Source organism: Anser cygnoides, chromosome 2 (genome assembly GCF_040182565.1).
Source record: "Anser cygnoides isolate HZ-2024a breed goose chromosome 2, Taihu_goose_T2T_genome, whole genome shotgun sequence".
In the NCBI taxonomy this organism is placed as follows: domain Eukaryota; kingdom Metazoa; phylum Chordata; class Aves; order Anseriformes; family Anatidae; genus Anser; species Anser cygnoides.
Window position 1 is genome coordinate 88,323,215 of NC_089874.1, and position 13,379 is coordinate 88,336,593.

Here is a 13,379-nt window from a genome sequence, read left to right on the forward strand (position 1 = left end):
TTTTGTTGGGGTCCAGCTGTAATCTTCTGCAGAAAAAAAATCAGCCAAATGTTTTTGGTAAACTATGAAAATTAATTGCAGGTCTTCTATTTATTTATAAAAATTGAACAAAAAGTAGCCCCTCCAAATTGTTAACTAATTTTGCTTTTTTTCTTAAGGTATCTGTTAGGCAGATTGATTTGCACATTACTAAAATGTTCTGTCTGCAGAGCTGCTCTGCTCGCAAAGGCCTAATCTGGTCTGTACATGTTTGATCACGTGAAGTCACTAATGCCATTTAGAGTAAATGCTGCCTCATATTCCCCATTATAAGCTCACATTTTCAGGAGCTTTTAGTCCTAAAAAGCTCAGTAGAACTATACTGGTTTTACCTCTACTAAAGCAGTTATAGGAATTTCCAGGAAGCTGTAGTAACTCCATATTTTAGCCCTGGAACTTCAATTTTTCATGTGGAAGGTGGCCCTGAGGTCATAGCTGTGTCCTGTAATGCTTCTGTGAAAAAAAGCCAATATTTGACCGTCTGACTTTTGAAAAATCTCAATTTCACAAACACTCAGCAGCTATTTCTCACTTCACTAGAAAAAGTTTTCAGGATCTTTCACTTTCAGCAAACATGTTCCACCTTTTCTCAATCTGTCTCGCAGCCAGACTTCAAATATGCCATTTCTAAAGGGACTGAGGGACTGCATGCTCAGTTTCCTTATCACCAGTACTCTCAGCTGTCTTTATAGAAGGCACCAGAAATGAAAGAAGAAAACCCATCTATCCATACTGACAAACTTTTGTCTATAGCAGAATCTCCAGAAACCATGAAGAAAGAAGAAGAAATATGACATCTACCACAGAAGGGTGAGCAAGACTCAGAGAAAAGGCTCTGTGGGATTAAAAGCAAATCAGTAGGCAAAGGAACAGCCAGAACTGAGGGAAAGCGGGAGAGCCAACAGAAGGATTCAGTAAGTACTGAGAGGTCTGAGATGAGGGACAGTGCAGTACAGACAAATGGAAGTGGAGAATAAGCATAGGAGACACAAAGCTTTTTGGCATAGAGACAAGGGCTGCAAAATTCTGCCTACTGCCTGACTCCCTGATGAGCATAAATGGTACCAAAGTATCTGCAAGGATGTGGGGATATGCCACCTGGGAAGCTAAACATCAAATTTGTTTTCAGACTCTTTTGCAGGTCAAGGATCAACAGAGACAGACGCCTGACTTTTACCCGTATCCACAGGGGCACCTGGTTAGGTCCTTCTCTGGCAGACAATGTGTGTGCAGATCACAGCAGCCATCGTGACTTAGAGAAAAAATAGAGAACGTGTCTCTTTAACAAAGTAATCTATTTATCAAATAGCAAAATAACTTTCATTCTTCTACCTTTAGGAATATATTTAGATTCCTGTCTCTCCACCACTCTTTCTGCAAAAATCTCCTAACTACGAAGGTGGCATAACTAGGGCTACTCAACCCTTCCTGTGCAGGACGTGCACTTCACAGCCAGGAACACCATGTTCAAGGTGCTGTGAAAAGAAACACTGGAGAAATGTGATGTTACACCCTTATGGCTAAGGCACTCAGCTGACAGAGAGAAGCTGAGTATATATATCTTCAGTACTAACCGTTTAACAACTGGGCAAGCAATGTCCAAAGACCCACATATTATGACCATTCACTTGTGACCAGTTACTTTTTCCAGAGGGCAAAGAACTATGATGGGGATGAAAGAGTCAGACCTTGCTGATAGCCCAGGATCAAAGCAACAATGGCTCTGTACTATGAATGTTTGTTTTAAAATTATTTTATGCATTTTCATAATTAAAAATAAAAAAGCATGATTAAAAGAATAGTAATTTTAATATCATATTTTATGTGCTATAATTTTTTTTCTTCTTTCAGCCATAGACCCATTTGCTATACAATCCAAACTTTACACCTAAAAACACATAAAAATACCAGTTGCCTCACAGATTTTCTTGACTGTTTGCTTTTTTGATTTACAAAACACAAAAGGTTTAGCTTTACAACCACTCCTTTAGTTTAGTTGATAATAGTATTTTCATTTTACAGCTGAGAAACAAGCACAAAAGAAGCAAAATTACAAAACAACAAAAAAGTGATTAGTTTCATGTCCCAGATATATGACGTTTTTTTCTTTTTTTTCTGAGTACTTAGCATTCACAAAGTTAAAATATTATTTAATTAACTTGCTGTTTGGGGAAATAAACACTTTTGATTTTATTTTTTTTTTTCATATACCCAATCAAATAATCTAGCTTAAGTGATTCATTCATCATATTAATAGAGAGGGAGGTAGATAATTCAATTTTGGAAGGTGGCATTCAGCCTCTTTGATCTGTAAGATCATTCTTTACCCATCTGCAGTTCCCCATGTAATTCACAAAAGAACTGAAACTTTTGCAGCAATTCATTTTATCACACAAACCTTTTTTATCCTTAAGTTTCTCTGAATTTTATGTACTAATTAGGTAAGATACAGATTCTCTGAGATAAAAGACTGTGATTATAACAGAATCACAGAAGTGTTGAGGTTGGAAGGGACCTCTGGAGGTCATCTGGTCCAACCCCCCTGCTCAAGCAGTGCCACCCTAGAGCAGGTTGCCCAGGGAATAACTATAGTTTATCTTAACGCATACATACAAGATATTTTACTTTTGACATCAGACCTTCATTTTAAAGCCCAGTTACCAGAGGAAGTGTACCCGAAGACACAGAAAAGCTGCCAAAAGTTGTACAGCTGTTTTAGGCAAGCATAGCATAATCAAAAGGCTTTGCCTATCAGATGACTTTCTCTCTTTCACTGTATTCTTTGTATGACCTATAACTATCAATACCCTTTTCTATAAATAATAACTGAAACATATTTTCCTAACACGAAGTATCTTTTACCAGGACTATCACATTAAAAAAAAAAAAAAAGACATATGAACATTTAATAATTAGGTGTATATTCAGCTAATTAGGATTCTGAGTAACAGAAATAGGGGTGAAACATGCATTCATCACAATTATTATCCACATTTTTGAAGAACAATTCCCTTATTTCATCAGACAAAGAAAAGAAACCTGACCATTTATTTTGGACTGTTACTGATTTTTCCCTCAGTCTTATCTATTTGTTAGCAAACATAGAACATCAATACCGCCTCCAGCACTTCCTAGGACACAGAAGCAATACATGCCATGTTGCCTCCCCCAACAATTTCAATATGCATCTAGCACTGTCTAAGAAATCAACCAAGCAGTTGAAGCAAAGAGATATTAAACTAAAAGTTTAGGGAAAGTTTCTAATTCTGAGGAGATGTTTCTGTGACAATTGTGAAGCATCAATTTTCACATCAATCTGATTCTTGAGCCAGCTACTTTTTGTGTCTTAATTTCACCGCTCTCAGATGAGATAATTCAGTAGAGTTACAGCTATGAGTGTACAGATATGTATAGTTACGGAGCCAAAAATCCCTTTGCAACGAAAATCAAGTCAAGACAAAACTCTGGTCACACCACAGTTCATAGGTAACGTGAATCCATTTAGCATAAAGTGTTACTGTACAGCCTATCTTCACAATCTGCAGAGCTTCCTATCCCAGTAGCAGTGCTGCCTTTACTGTTACAGACCACTGTGTGCGCATGGGAAGGCAGATTAGTAAAAACTACACTCTATTACAGATACATGTGAAGGAGACAACAGAGGATACAAACATACTTTTGAGCATTGATTCCATCAATGGCCTGAATCATCCTCTCATTCAGTTCCTCCTCAAACCTTCTTTTCTGTGATTTTGTTCTGAAATGAAAAATGTGGGAATTTACTTCGGAAAATCATTACATTGTTAATAAACATTAAATTTAAAGAATGGAATCATAACTGTGTAACAGTTCTGTTAAACAATGTTAGTTTCTATAGGCTTCAGACACACTGAGCCTCATAGCAAGCTCCTGACAAAAACAGCAGAAGCTATACTCTGTGTCCGTCCTCGTTCCTGTCCCGATTCCCCTCCATTTCTCTCCCCCCCACCCCCCAAAATAAAAATAAAAATCTAGAGAATAACTCTTAGGGAGCACTTTAAACAAAACAACAACAACAAAACTTATTTAAAAAAAAAAAAAACGTTCAGGATATTCTAGCTGAGGGGAAGTCCTCCATAGTGTTATGAATTCATGGAAAACAATAGGAATGTGCTCAAATTCATAAAATATTTCTTTCAGTTATTTTAAAATATCTTTGTCAGGCTTGTATGATGAGCAATAATGTGCTTGTGCATTGATGTGCATAATAAGCATTCTCTACAGAAAGCCTGCTAACCCTTCTTTTCTTGGAAATATTTTTAATAAGAAAAATGACCCCCAAATCTGAAATTAGTTTCAACCATATGCCATGTTCCTCTTTTTATAACTTATAACACAACTGCAATGAAAAAAAGGTCTTTTCTTTTCACTGGACTCAGCATGAACCCAGCAGAGGGTTTGTCTATGCTAACGTGTTACTGCAAACATCATCAGTTCTTCCAGCAGCTGTGTTCTGCTTAAAACCATAATATTTTAAATATTGCCAGATTATATTTCTATGCCTTGAAAACTTAAATCCAGTGTTTACTTAATAACAGTGTTTTATAAAAAGTAAACATTCAGATCTTAAATTTGACTCTTCACTTACCAAAATTTTCTTACCCTACAAATTGAAACCTGTTAAAGGTAGCACAGACTTTCTTCTACATCAAGCTTTTGGGTTATTTCCCAATAACCGATAACCTGTTGCAGGATTCACATTCATAGAGAAACCATACTAGTGTACTTTCAGTAACTTTAAAAAAACACAACTGATTTAATGTCTATTCAGTGCTACAGAATTTAGGTAAATAAGTGCTCACAACTTATCTTTCACATATGGAACAATCTGCCTGGAAGGAATAACCAGACAGATGAGGTTACATAATTTAATCATACTTAATTTTCTTGGCAGATCTCTAACAACATAAGAATATAATGTAATGGGGTAAGAGTTGACTGCCACAAATGGAAGCCTACAGTCAGGGTTTTGATATTCTAATAAAACACTGATATTCAAAGTGCTTATTGTCATTTCAGCTTTATCCTCTGGGAATGACTAACTAGCATTATCTAAAATCTTAGTTATACACCTCAGTATGGACAGAAGACTCCAGTAATTGTTTCTAGAAACTCCTTCCAACAACATGCTATCAAGACACATGGTAACATTTGTACCTTTTGGATCTATTTTGGAGTGAAATACACGTTTTACGACAAGGCTGACTCAAGTTCTTTTGAGATACTGTCCAAACATAAATGCTGGGTGTTAAAGCCAGAGACTGTGTTTATTAATATCATGCATATTCGGTCAAAATTTCTGGAATTTAGAAATATTTCATGTAATTGCATATCTCCCCAGTAACCTGTGTTTTGTCTAGGAGACATTTGCCAAGGAGAGAGATGTGGAACAGATAGACAGAATGACTTGTCTGCATAACCAAAGACAATAAAAATACCAACTTTTAATGGTTATCTCAAACTACTGTATGGTATTTGTGATGTTTCTTATAATTCTGAGGGAAAGACATTATCAGGTCATTAAAATAAAATTGAACCATTTCACATTCCTGACAGTGCTAGGCTTGTTTTTTAAACAGCAGTCATTCTTCATTTAGAGATTGTATTTTTAGCGAAAGAGATCAGTTCAGCCCTGTGTCCTTTATTCATTATCTTGCCCTAGTCATTTAAATAACAAAAAGGAAAATAAAAACTTAGACGTAATTTCCAAACATTTTGTGTAGCAGGAGCACTATAGGATGACCACAAAATACTTTTTAAATGTTTACTACTGCAAACACACTACCGACTTTAAAACAATCAAGTACAATGCAAATACAAAGCAATTAACAAAATTTACAAAATGTGCCTTTTAGTACATATCTTACATGTTGTAACACAAATTATTAGAAGCCCTTTCCAGCTTCTGTTTTCTTCCCCCATCTATGTCTCCTCTCTGACTTTTCCTGTACATAATTTTCTCCACACTGGAAGAGTAATTGTGTTGTTAGGAAAAATGAACAGTAGGCCACTGACACACTTATACTAATTCAGAATAATGCTATTTGTTAGCAAGAAGTGTATTCATAATTCTTAAGTAAAATATCTGCAAAACCCATTTCCATAGCCCTTCTATAGCTAAGAGACATGAGTGGAAAAAAATAGTTTGGATGAGAAATGGCCCTCTATCTTTGAACGTATGCCTTATACCTCTATGAATGCATATGGATATATATATATATATATATGTATATGGAAATTATATAAGTGATTTTTTAAAATGAATTTACCTTTCTCTGCAACGCTGAAAATGATACTGCCCCATGGGAACATCCTGGAAGAAAAAAAAAAAAAGTAGAAAATACCGATTAACCATACTATAAAACACTTTGACAACATAACTAATGCAAATTCACTTTAAAAATAGTGTTGAAAACAGGGTCAAGTAAGGACAAAAGTTTCCAATACAAAAAGTTCTGGCATTAGATTAAAACTCTCTAAAAGAAACATCTAGCCAAAGGTGAAGATGGAGTGATCTGGAAACAAACTGACCTATAGTAATAAACAATAAATTACTAATACAACCACCTGAATCCCAAAATGTTTTCCTTTACTAGAAAGTTACTGCTTCAAAGTCACCACTGTTGTAATATAGCCCAAACTCCTGCCAGCTTCAGCAAAAAAAAAACAGTGTTATGTGTTTTTGAACAAACAGACCTGAGTAGCCAAATACAGGCAATGGCCATTATTATTATTGATGAACAACAACAGCCATCACAACACCACATTTATTTTGTGATTAATAGTGATGGCTGAGTACTTTCAGTAATGAACATTTCACAATCCACATCGTGATGCACTGCATTTATTGAACAAGATGGGTTAGGTGGCTCAGTCCTATGTTCTCATATAAAATGGAAACAGAAGTTAAAGCCAATGTTGAAAATAATTAGAATTATCTTTACATTTGCACTTTTTAGAAGTAGAATATAATGCAACGTGCAAGCTACAGACTGACTGCATCATACTGACAGCAGTAAGATAGTGTTAACAAAATTAAAAAGAAACTTTTCCATTCAATGTAAGAGATGTAACATCACACTATAGCACTGTGAAACTCAGGCCATTAGCTATAGCTTATGATTGGTTAGTGCACCTTCAAAAGGTCAGTGTTACAGTGAGTACGCATTTAGTTTCCAGAGAAGTCTTCTTATAAAGTTTACTCCAGATACCACAGGTATATTCTAACTTCATAGTGTTTGCTCCAGGTTTGGCCATGTTCCAAACGTAGTATGTGGCTTAATAGCCATTAAATCTCAGGAAATGTCTCTGCATCAATGGCATCTCTTCCCAAAGGTGTTGTACTCTAGCTTTATGTTCAAAATGGATTTTCACAAGGTGACCAGCAGCCGCTCTATATACTGTGACTGGCACAAGCTTACAGGGCATAACTGTGTACTTTAGTAAGTATGCTTGATTCCTTGTGATTCAGAGATGCTCTAATAGCAAGTTATGGTTCCTTAGAGTCCAATCCAAAACTCACAAGCCAATGGAAAAACTCCCAGCAGCATTATAGGGCTTTTGCCCAGTACAAATGCACGAATCTTGCTCTATCAGAAATAACCAGGTATTTAGCAGTGAGCACCTTTTTACTTTCAAATATTGCTAAATTGTATGAAATGACATAAGTAGGCCCCTACTGTTGTGCTAATCTTGCCGTTTTCAGTGGTCATGCTGTCCCTGTGGTGCAAGTGTGCAAATGGCTTGGCTGCTCCCCAAGATTCCAGGTACCGGGTCATGCGGACAGAAGCTCTCATTTTGGCTCCATCAAGAGTATGTCGAGGTCTAATGTGGTGCTGAGGACTTCGCTTCTCTCCCTGGTTGACAGAGAAGAAAAGGTGATATCACACTTGGTGTTCATTACCTTTTAAAGCACTAATGCATCATCTGCTACCACTTAACCTGCACACTTTAGAACTTAAAAATGGAGACATTCTAAAAACCCGCAACTCTTAATTAGATTTCTGGGAAACATCAGAGACATTTCTGAAGAGTGGGAAAAATTTGCAATGAAAACTTTATATATTTGGAGGAATTAGTAATAGCTTTGATCAATATATTATAGTACTGAATTATTCAATGAAAGAGATTAGTGGTCCTGCTCAAAAATAACTACAATTGAGCACAAAGTAGAAGTACTACTAACCTTAGGATTGATTACAAAGTAAGTCTTAACATTGTGCTCTTTCAGATATGGGTCCCTCACATCACCATCCCCATCTTCCACTTTGTATGCTCCATTCAGATGTGCCAAGGTGACTGAAGTGATGTGAACGCGGCTGAAATTATATTTTAAAAGAATGACAGAATCACAAATACTGATCAAAAGTATAATTGGAACCTGATCAACTTTTTTTTTTTTTTTTACTAGCTTTTAGGTATTCTTTTGATGCATACCTTACTTCATTTACAATCTCTAATCTCATTTTCAGAAGTTCTAATGGGCATAAATCTATTCTGTCCACAAAAATACATCTTAAAGCACAGGAAATGCTGTGTTCAGATTTTTTTTTTTAAGACAGAAAGCACTAAGAATTATTTGAGGCTTCTTCATGAGGTTTGACGACCAAAGACATGGTACCTATACATTTCTCCACAGAACAAAAGTCCATGTGTACAAAGGCCTCTTACCCTGGGACTCCTCCAGCTTCCATGTGATTTGCCAGAGTGACATCATGCGACCACACGTCATACTGCCACTTCTGTAGCCCAATAACTCCGCAGAGGACGTTCCCAGAGTGCACTCCCACACGCATATTAATATCAACCCCAGTTGCATCTCTTACTTTCCTGTAGTTGAGGAGAAAACCTGTGTTAATAACAGGGCCTTTGTATTCTTTTATTTTACCAGTCAAATTTACAGTATCAATGGTGGTACCATTTATTTCTTTTTATATATTACCTTTAATATTATCTGTACTTACAAATATTTGTAAAAAACATTAATTACCAAGTCTGAAGTCCCTTTTACACGCATCTGAAATTATTTGGTAGGACTGACCTATGTTATGGACAAGTTCAGTCTTACAGTAGAACCTAGGGAATGTTTTTCTAAAGGCAGTTGGAGAGCTGGAACTACCGTTACAATAACTGCTATCTGAAGAGCCTGATATCTAGGGTAGGGACAGGCTTTCTCCCATCTTTCTTCTCTCATGTACCATCACTTTCATATGCCTGCTTGCAAATGGTTCTGCTTTGAGAAGAAGGATGAAAAATGCAGTACCTCAGGATACTACACAGGCAGTGGCTCATACAGTTTTGGGGAATATGTGCCCCATATTGACAGTGTCATGCAGGCTGTGGAAAACATGGGCTCAACAACCTTCTACATGCTTGGTGAGCACCCCACCCTATAAACTGTTAAGCAAAAGGTTAGAGGCCACCCTTGCTTTGAAATTTCCAGTGACTTGAGACAGAGCAAACGTATCTGTTCACCCCAATCCAAATCTCAGAAAAGACCTACACATAAGATGGGTATTAACCTTTCCAGAAGAGAGGTACTTCTGAGTCAAAGGTGGGTGACTAAAGTAAAACAAACAAACAAACAAAAAACCCCACATTTTCAGACATGTCATATGGGTACCTAGCTATGTATGTTCAGTTTTCTAATTAATTCATCTGTCTAGGGACTTACACAGTTCAAAGAAAAAGGAAGATCATATTTCCTTGTAACTTAACTAGATTTATTTATTTAAGACTCAACTCATGCTGACCAAATTATAGCCAATAATAAGGAACATGTACATATATGTATCTTGGGAGAATTCAGTGTATTGATGGAAGCAACAACGACAGAATAAGAAACCCAAATGGCTTCTGCATAGGGGTCAAGTTCATAGTTCTAGCAACATCTTCAGTTTCAATTATGACACTCATCAACTCTGTGCCTTCCAAATACAGAACTAAACTGGCCTATTTCTCTTCTATTTTGAAAGGGACAGGCTTAATTCGATATGGTAAATGCTACTTTGAAGCACTACTTCTCAAGCTCTTTTTCTGGAAAATGAAAATAACAGGAGCATGAAGTGTTCTGCTAAACTGTGTTTTGAAGGTATTAAAAAGAAAAGAGAGCACAAGTTTTTTTAATTTCCCTCAGTCTCTATCAAGTTTTATAGATATCTCTGCTCACTTTGCCATTTTACACTGCTCTCCTGTAGCTGACACGCTTGAAAGTGAAGTGCTTGTAAATGACCTTTGTAATCAGTCCACAAATGACAAACACAACTTGGAATGAAATATGATGAAATATAAGCTTAACACTCTTCATAAAAAGTGTTTTACAAAACTGGTCAAAGAGGAAGGGGAACATTTATCCTCTAGGAGTGCTTTTCCAAAGGCTGCCCTGCCATATCCAGCAGAGCAAGTCATAAAATGTTTACCATACGCTCTCAGGAGTTAAGGAGGGGAGCTTTCAAATTGGTACAACAACCTCATCCAATAGTTTATTTCACTTTCAACTCTCCAAAATTGAACTAATTTCACACTAAGAAATTGAAGACAGACTTTGAGAATCTGCAGCAGAGAAATGTCAATTAAAAAGCCTCCAGAAAGAGAAGGGGATGGAGTAAGGGCTGAAGGAAAAGAGCACATATATTCATGCGCAAAACATATTTTGCCTTGAGAGATAAGCTTTAGCTTTAAAGCACTCAATTTAGGTGGCCAGCTCTCAAATGCATCGTCGGCACCTATTGCTTGGTAAGGTGAGCACTGCACTGCAAGCAGGCTACTGACTATAAGAAACATTGACTGGGTTTGTTCCAAGATAGGACAGAGAAGTAAAGCAATTAATCAACAGTACCATTAACAAGTTTAAATGGAAACAATCAGTAGCCTAGCAAGGCTGAGTTCCTCAAAATGGAGCTACACGTCATTAGGAAACATGAATGAATAAAGTTTTTTACTTCATATCATTTGACTTGATATAACTCCTTTTTTTACCTCAGCCAGAGGTAAGAAAGTTCCTCAGAACTGGAACTGGAACTGCAACTATATTCAGGTGGTAAAATCTATACTGAACTGTTATCTAAACAGCAAACTGCTGTATTTCAGTAGCATGCAATAATGGTTTGGTTTGCACAGAATGATGGAATGTAATAGAAAGTTGTATTTGACAAAAAAGTTATTTTAGATGAGTAACTCCAAAATATATTGAGTGATACACTTCCAACAGCAAGAGTACTACTACTTCTAGTTTTAGAGGCCAGAGAAGTATTTCAGGAGACGATTCCACACAAACATGCAGCAATCACAACACAAAATATGTAGTGGATTAATAATCAGTATTTTTTATTCACCTGCAGGCTGCAACACTTGACATAATACTTTGAAAGTATTTCAAAACATGGGGTACTCATTCCTCACTTCTTACAGATATGTAAATAGGATTTGATATTTCCAGGCACCAGGCCCACACCCATTGTGAATTCTGACTACAGTAATAAAGTTAGATCAGAATGTGCTATACAACTAAAAGATAATTTTCTAGACTATAAACTTGTTCTTACCAAGGTGGACCTCAACATCCAGTATTAGCAATGAACATGGGTATTAACAACCTGGGCAGAACTTCATTTCAAAAATTATGAAGTCATGAATTGTGACAAACTGAAAGATTGTGAGCTCAAGCAAAGCCTTGCTTTGTGATGTGCAAAATTATACTTCTAGATCTTTGGGAAGGGCAATTTAGGGCTTGAGCGTTGTGTTGTTTTTCTTTTTGCCTCTAACCTTGCATTTTTTTTCTCCAAAGTAAAAAACAAAACAAAACAAAACAAAACAAAACAAAACAACAGGCTGACCAGAAACTCTGTGTGAATGCTTTTAGCTCACATCTATCATACAGCACCTAGATCTTTTGAAATGTAAACCAGAAAGCTCTCATTTTCACTGAAAGCCTGGGATAATAAAAGATGTGGTTAAAAACTAAAACAAACAAAAAACAAACAAACTGGGGCATCAGAACTTATGGACAGGCTCTCTTTTACCTACTGCTCCACCACTGAAGTGATGTCAACTTCGATTTCTGATTTGCTAGAGAAGCAATTAATTTAATTATAATAATGCTGTTCTTTACAGCTAAAAAAAAAAAAAAAAAGAGAGAGAGAGAGAAAGCATCCAGTGAAAACAACTGAGAGAACACCTCAATCTGTAGATTTAATGCTAGCCAAGTAGAAGTACTCAAAGTGCCATAAAAAATAGATTCCTTTGGACATAGTGTAAGGTACAACCATATCTAAATGAAGAAAAATAATTTTAGAAAATGCAGCAACCTGTTATCTTTTTCCTGTACTGTGGTACTTTTAACAAAACATTCCTAAAGAAAGGAGATCAAAATAATAGTTTAAACAAAATACCACACCTTTTCAGTGAATACCTAAAGGGAAAAGAACCAAATTTCCGTTAATAACATACCCAGTACAGTAATTCCTCTGGATCAAATCACAAGGCCAGACAACTGAAATGAACCAAGTCCTCTTGTGACTATAAATATCCACATATGAGGGTAGTACTTACGGATCTGAGGAATCATTTTTATATGTCTATTTAGTTAATCACTGAGACAATCTTGATCAATGCAACTTTACCATTTCATCATGAAGTACATACCATACATATACCTCACAAGTTTTAAAAACAAAGTCCAAATGTTTCAAAAAAACAAATTATAAGGTGACTACCAAATACCCAGACCTCCACGATATATATTTTTGCAAAGTGAAGGTCACCTAGATATACTGTAATTTTAATCAAAGGCAACCACTTTCCTACAGAAAAGATATTTTTGTCAGTAATGATACCTGTTACAAGCAACCATTTACAATATTTTAAATCCCAAAAGATAAGAGATTCAGGTATGAATTATAGACAGTGAATGATCTGACTTTAGAAAACAAAACAAAACAAAAACACAGAGGAGTAAGATTTTTTATTGTCCTTTCCTATTTTTTTTTTCTAAATAAGAAAACAGAATCAAACCCTTGCTTAACAAATAATCTATAATATATGTATCTGAAGTTTCTGAATTGGTAGGTTTAGGACCCTTCAGTATGATGTGCAGTCATCCAAATAAGGTGTAAGTACCTTCATGCTGAAATATGTCCAGCTTCAGTGGCAGAACTCATCAAAGGCAAGTAGCTTACATGAGAATTATTTCTACGCTGCACTGAGAGTTCAGATAGCAGTCCAGTGAGGAGAGATGAAGGGAAGTAAAGCTGTCCTTTTGCATGACTTCTTTGAAGTCCCATCATCTTCAAAACTGCTACAGT

The 13,379-nt window shown here is 36.2% G+C and overlaps 1 protein-coding gene across 2 annotated transcripts in view; it reads right to left on the minus strand.

Annotated features, from left to right (window-relative positions):
* ADCY2 (adenylate cyclase 2) overlaps positions 1-13,379 on the minus strand; it is a 212,236-nt gene that overhangs the window by 63,386 nt on the left and 135,471 nt on the right. For both annotated transcript variants that reach the window (XM_048076378.2, XM_048076377.2), the window contains exons 8-12: positions 8,749-8,907; positions 8,264-8,396; positions 7,758-7,934; positions 6,348-6,391; positions 3,716-3,796 (exon numbers count right to left, since the gene is read on the minus strand). In XM_048076378.2, the coding sequence (XP_047932335.2) occupies positions 3,716-3,796; positions 6,348-6,391; positions 7,758-7,934; positions 8,264-8,396; positions 8,749-8,907 (594 nt within the window). The remainder of the gene's footprint in view (positions 1-3,715; positions 3,797-6,347; positions 6,392-7,757; positions 7,935-8,263; positions 8,397-8,748; positions 8,908-13,379) is intronic.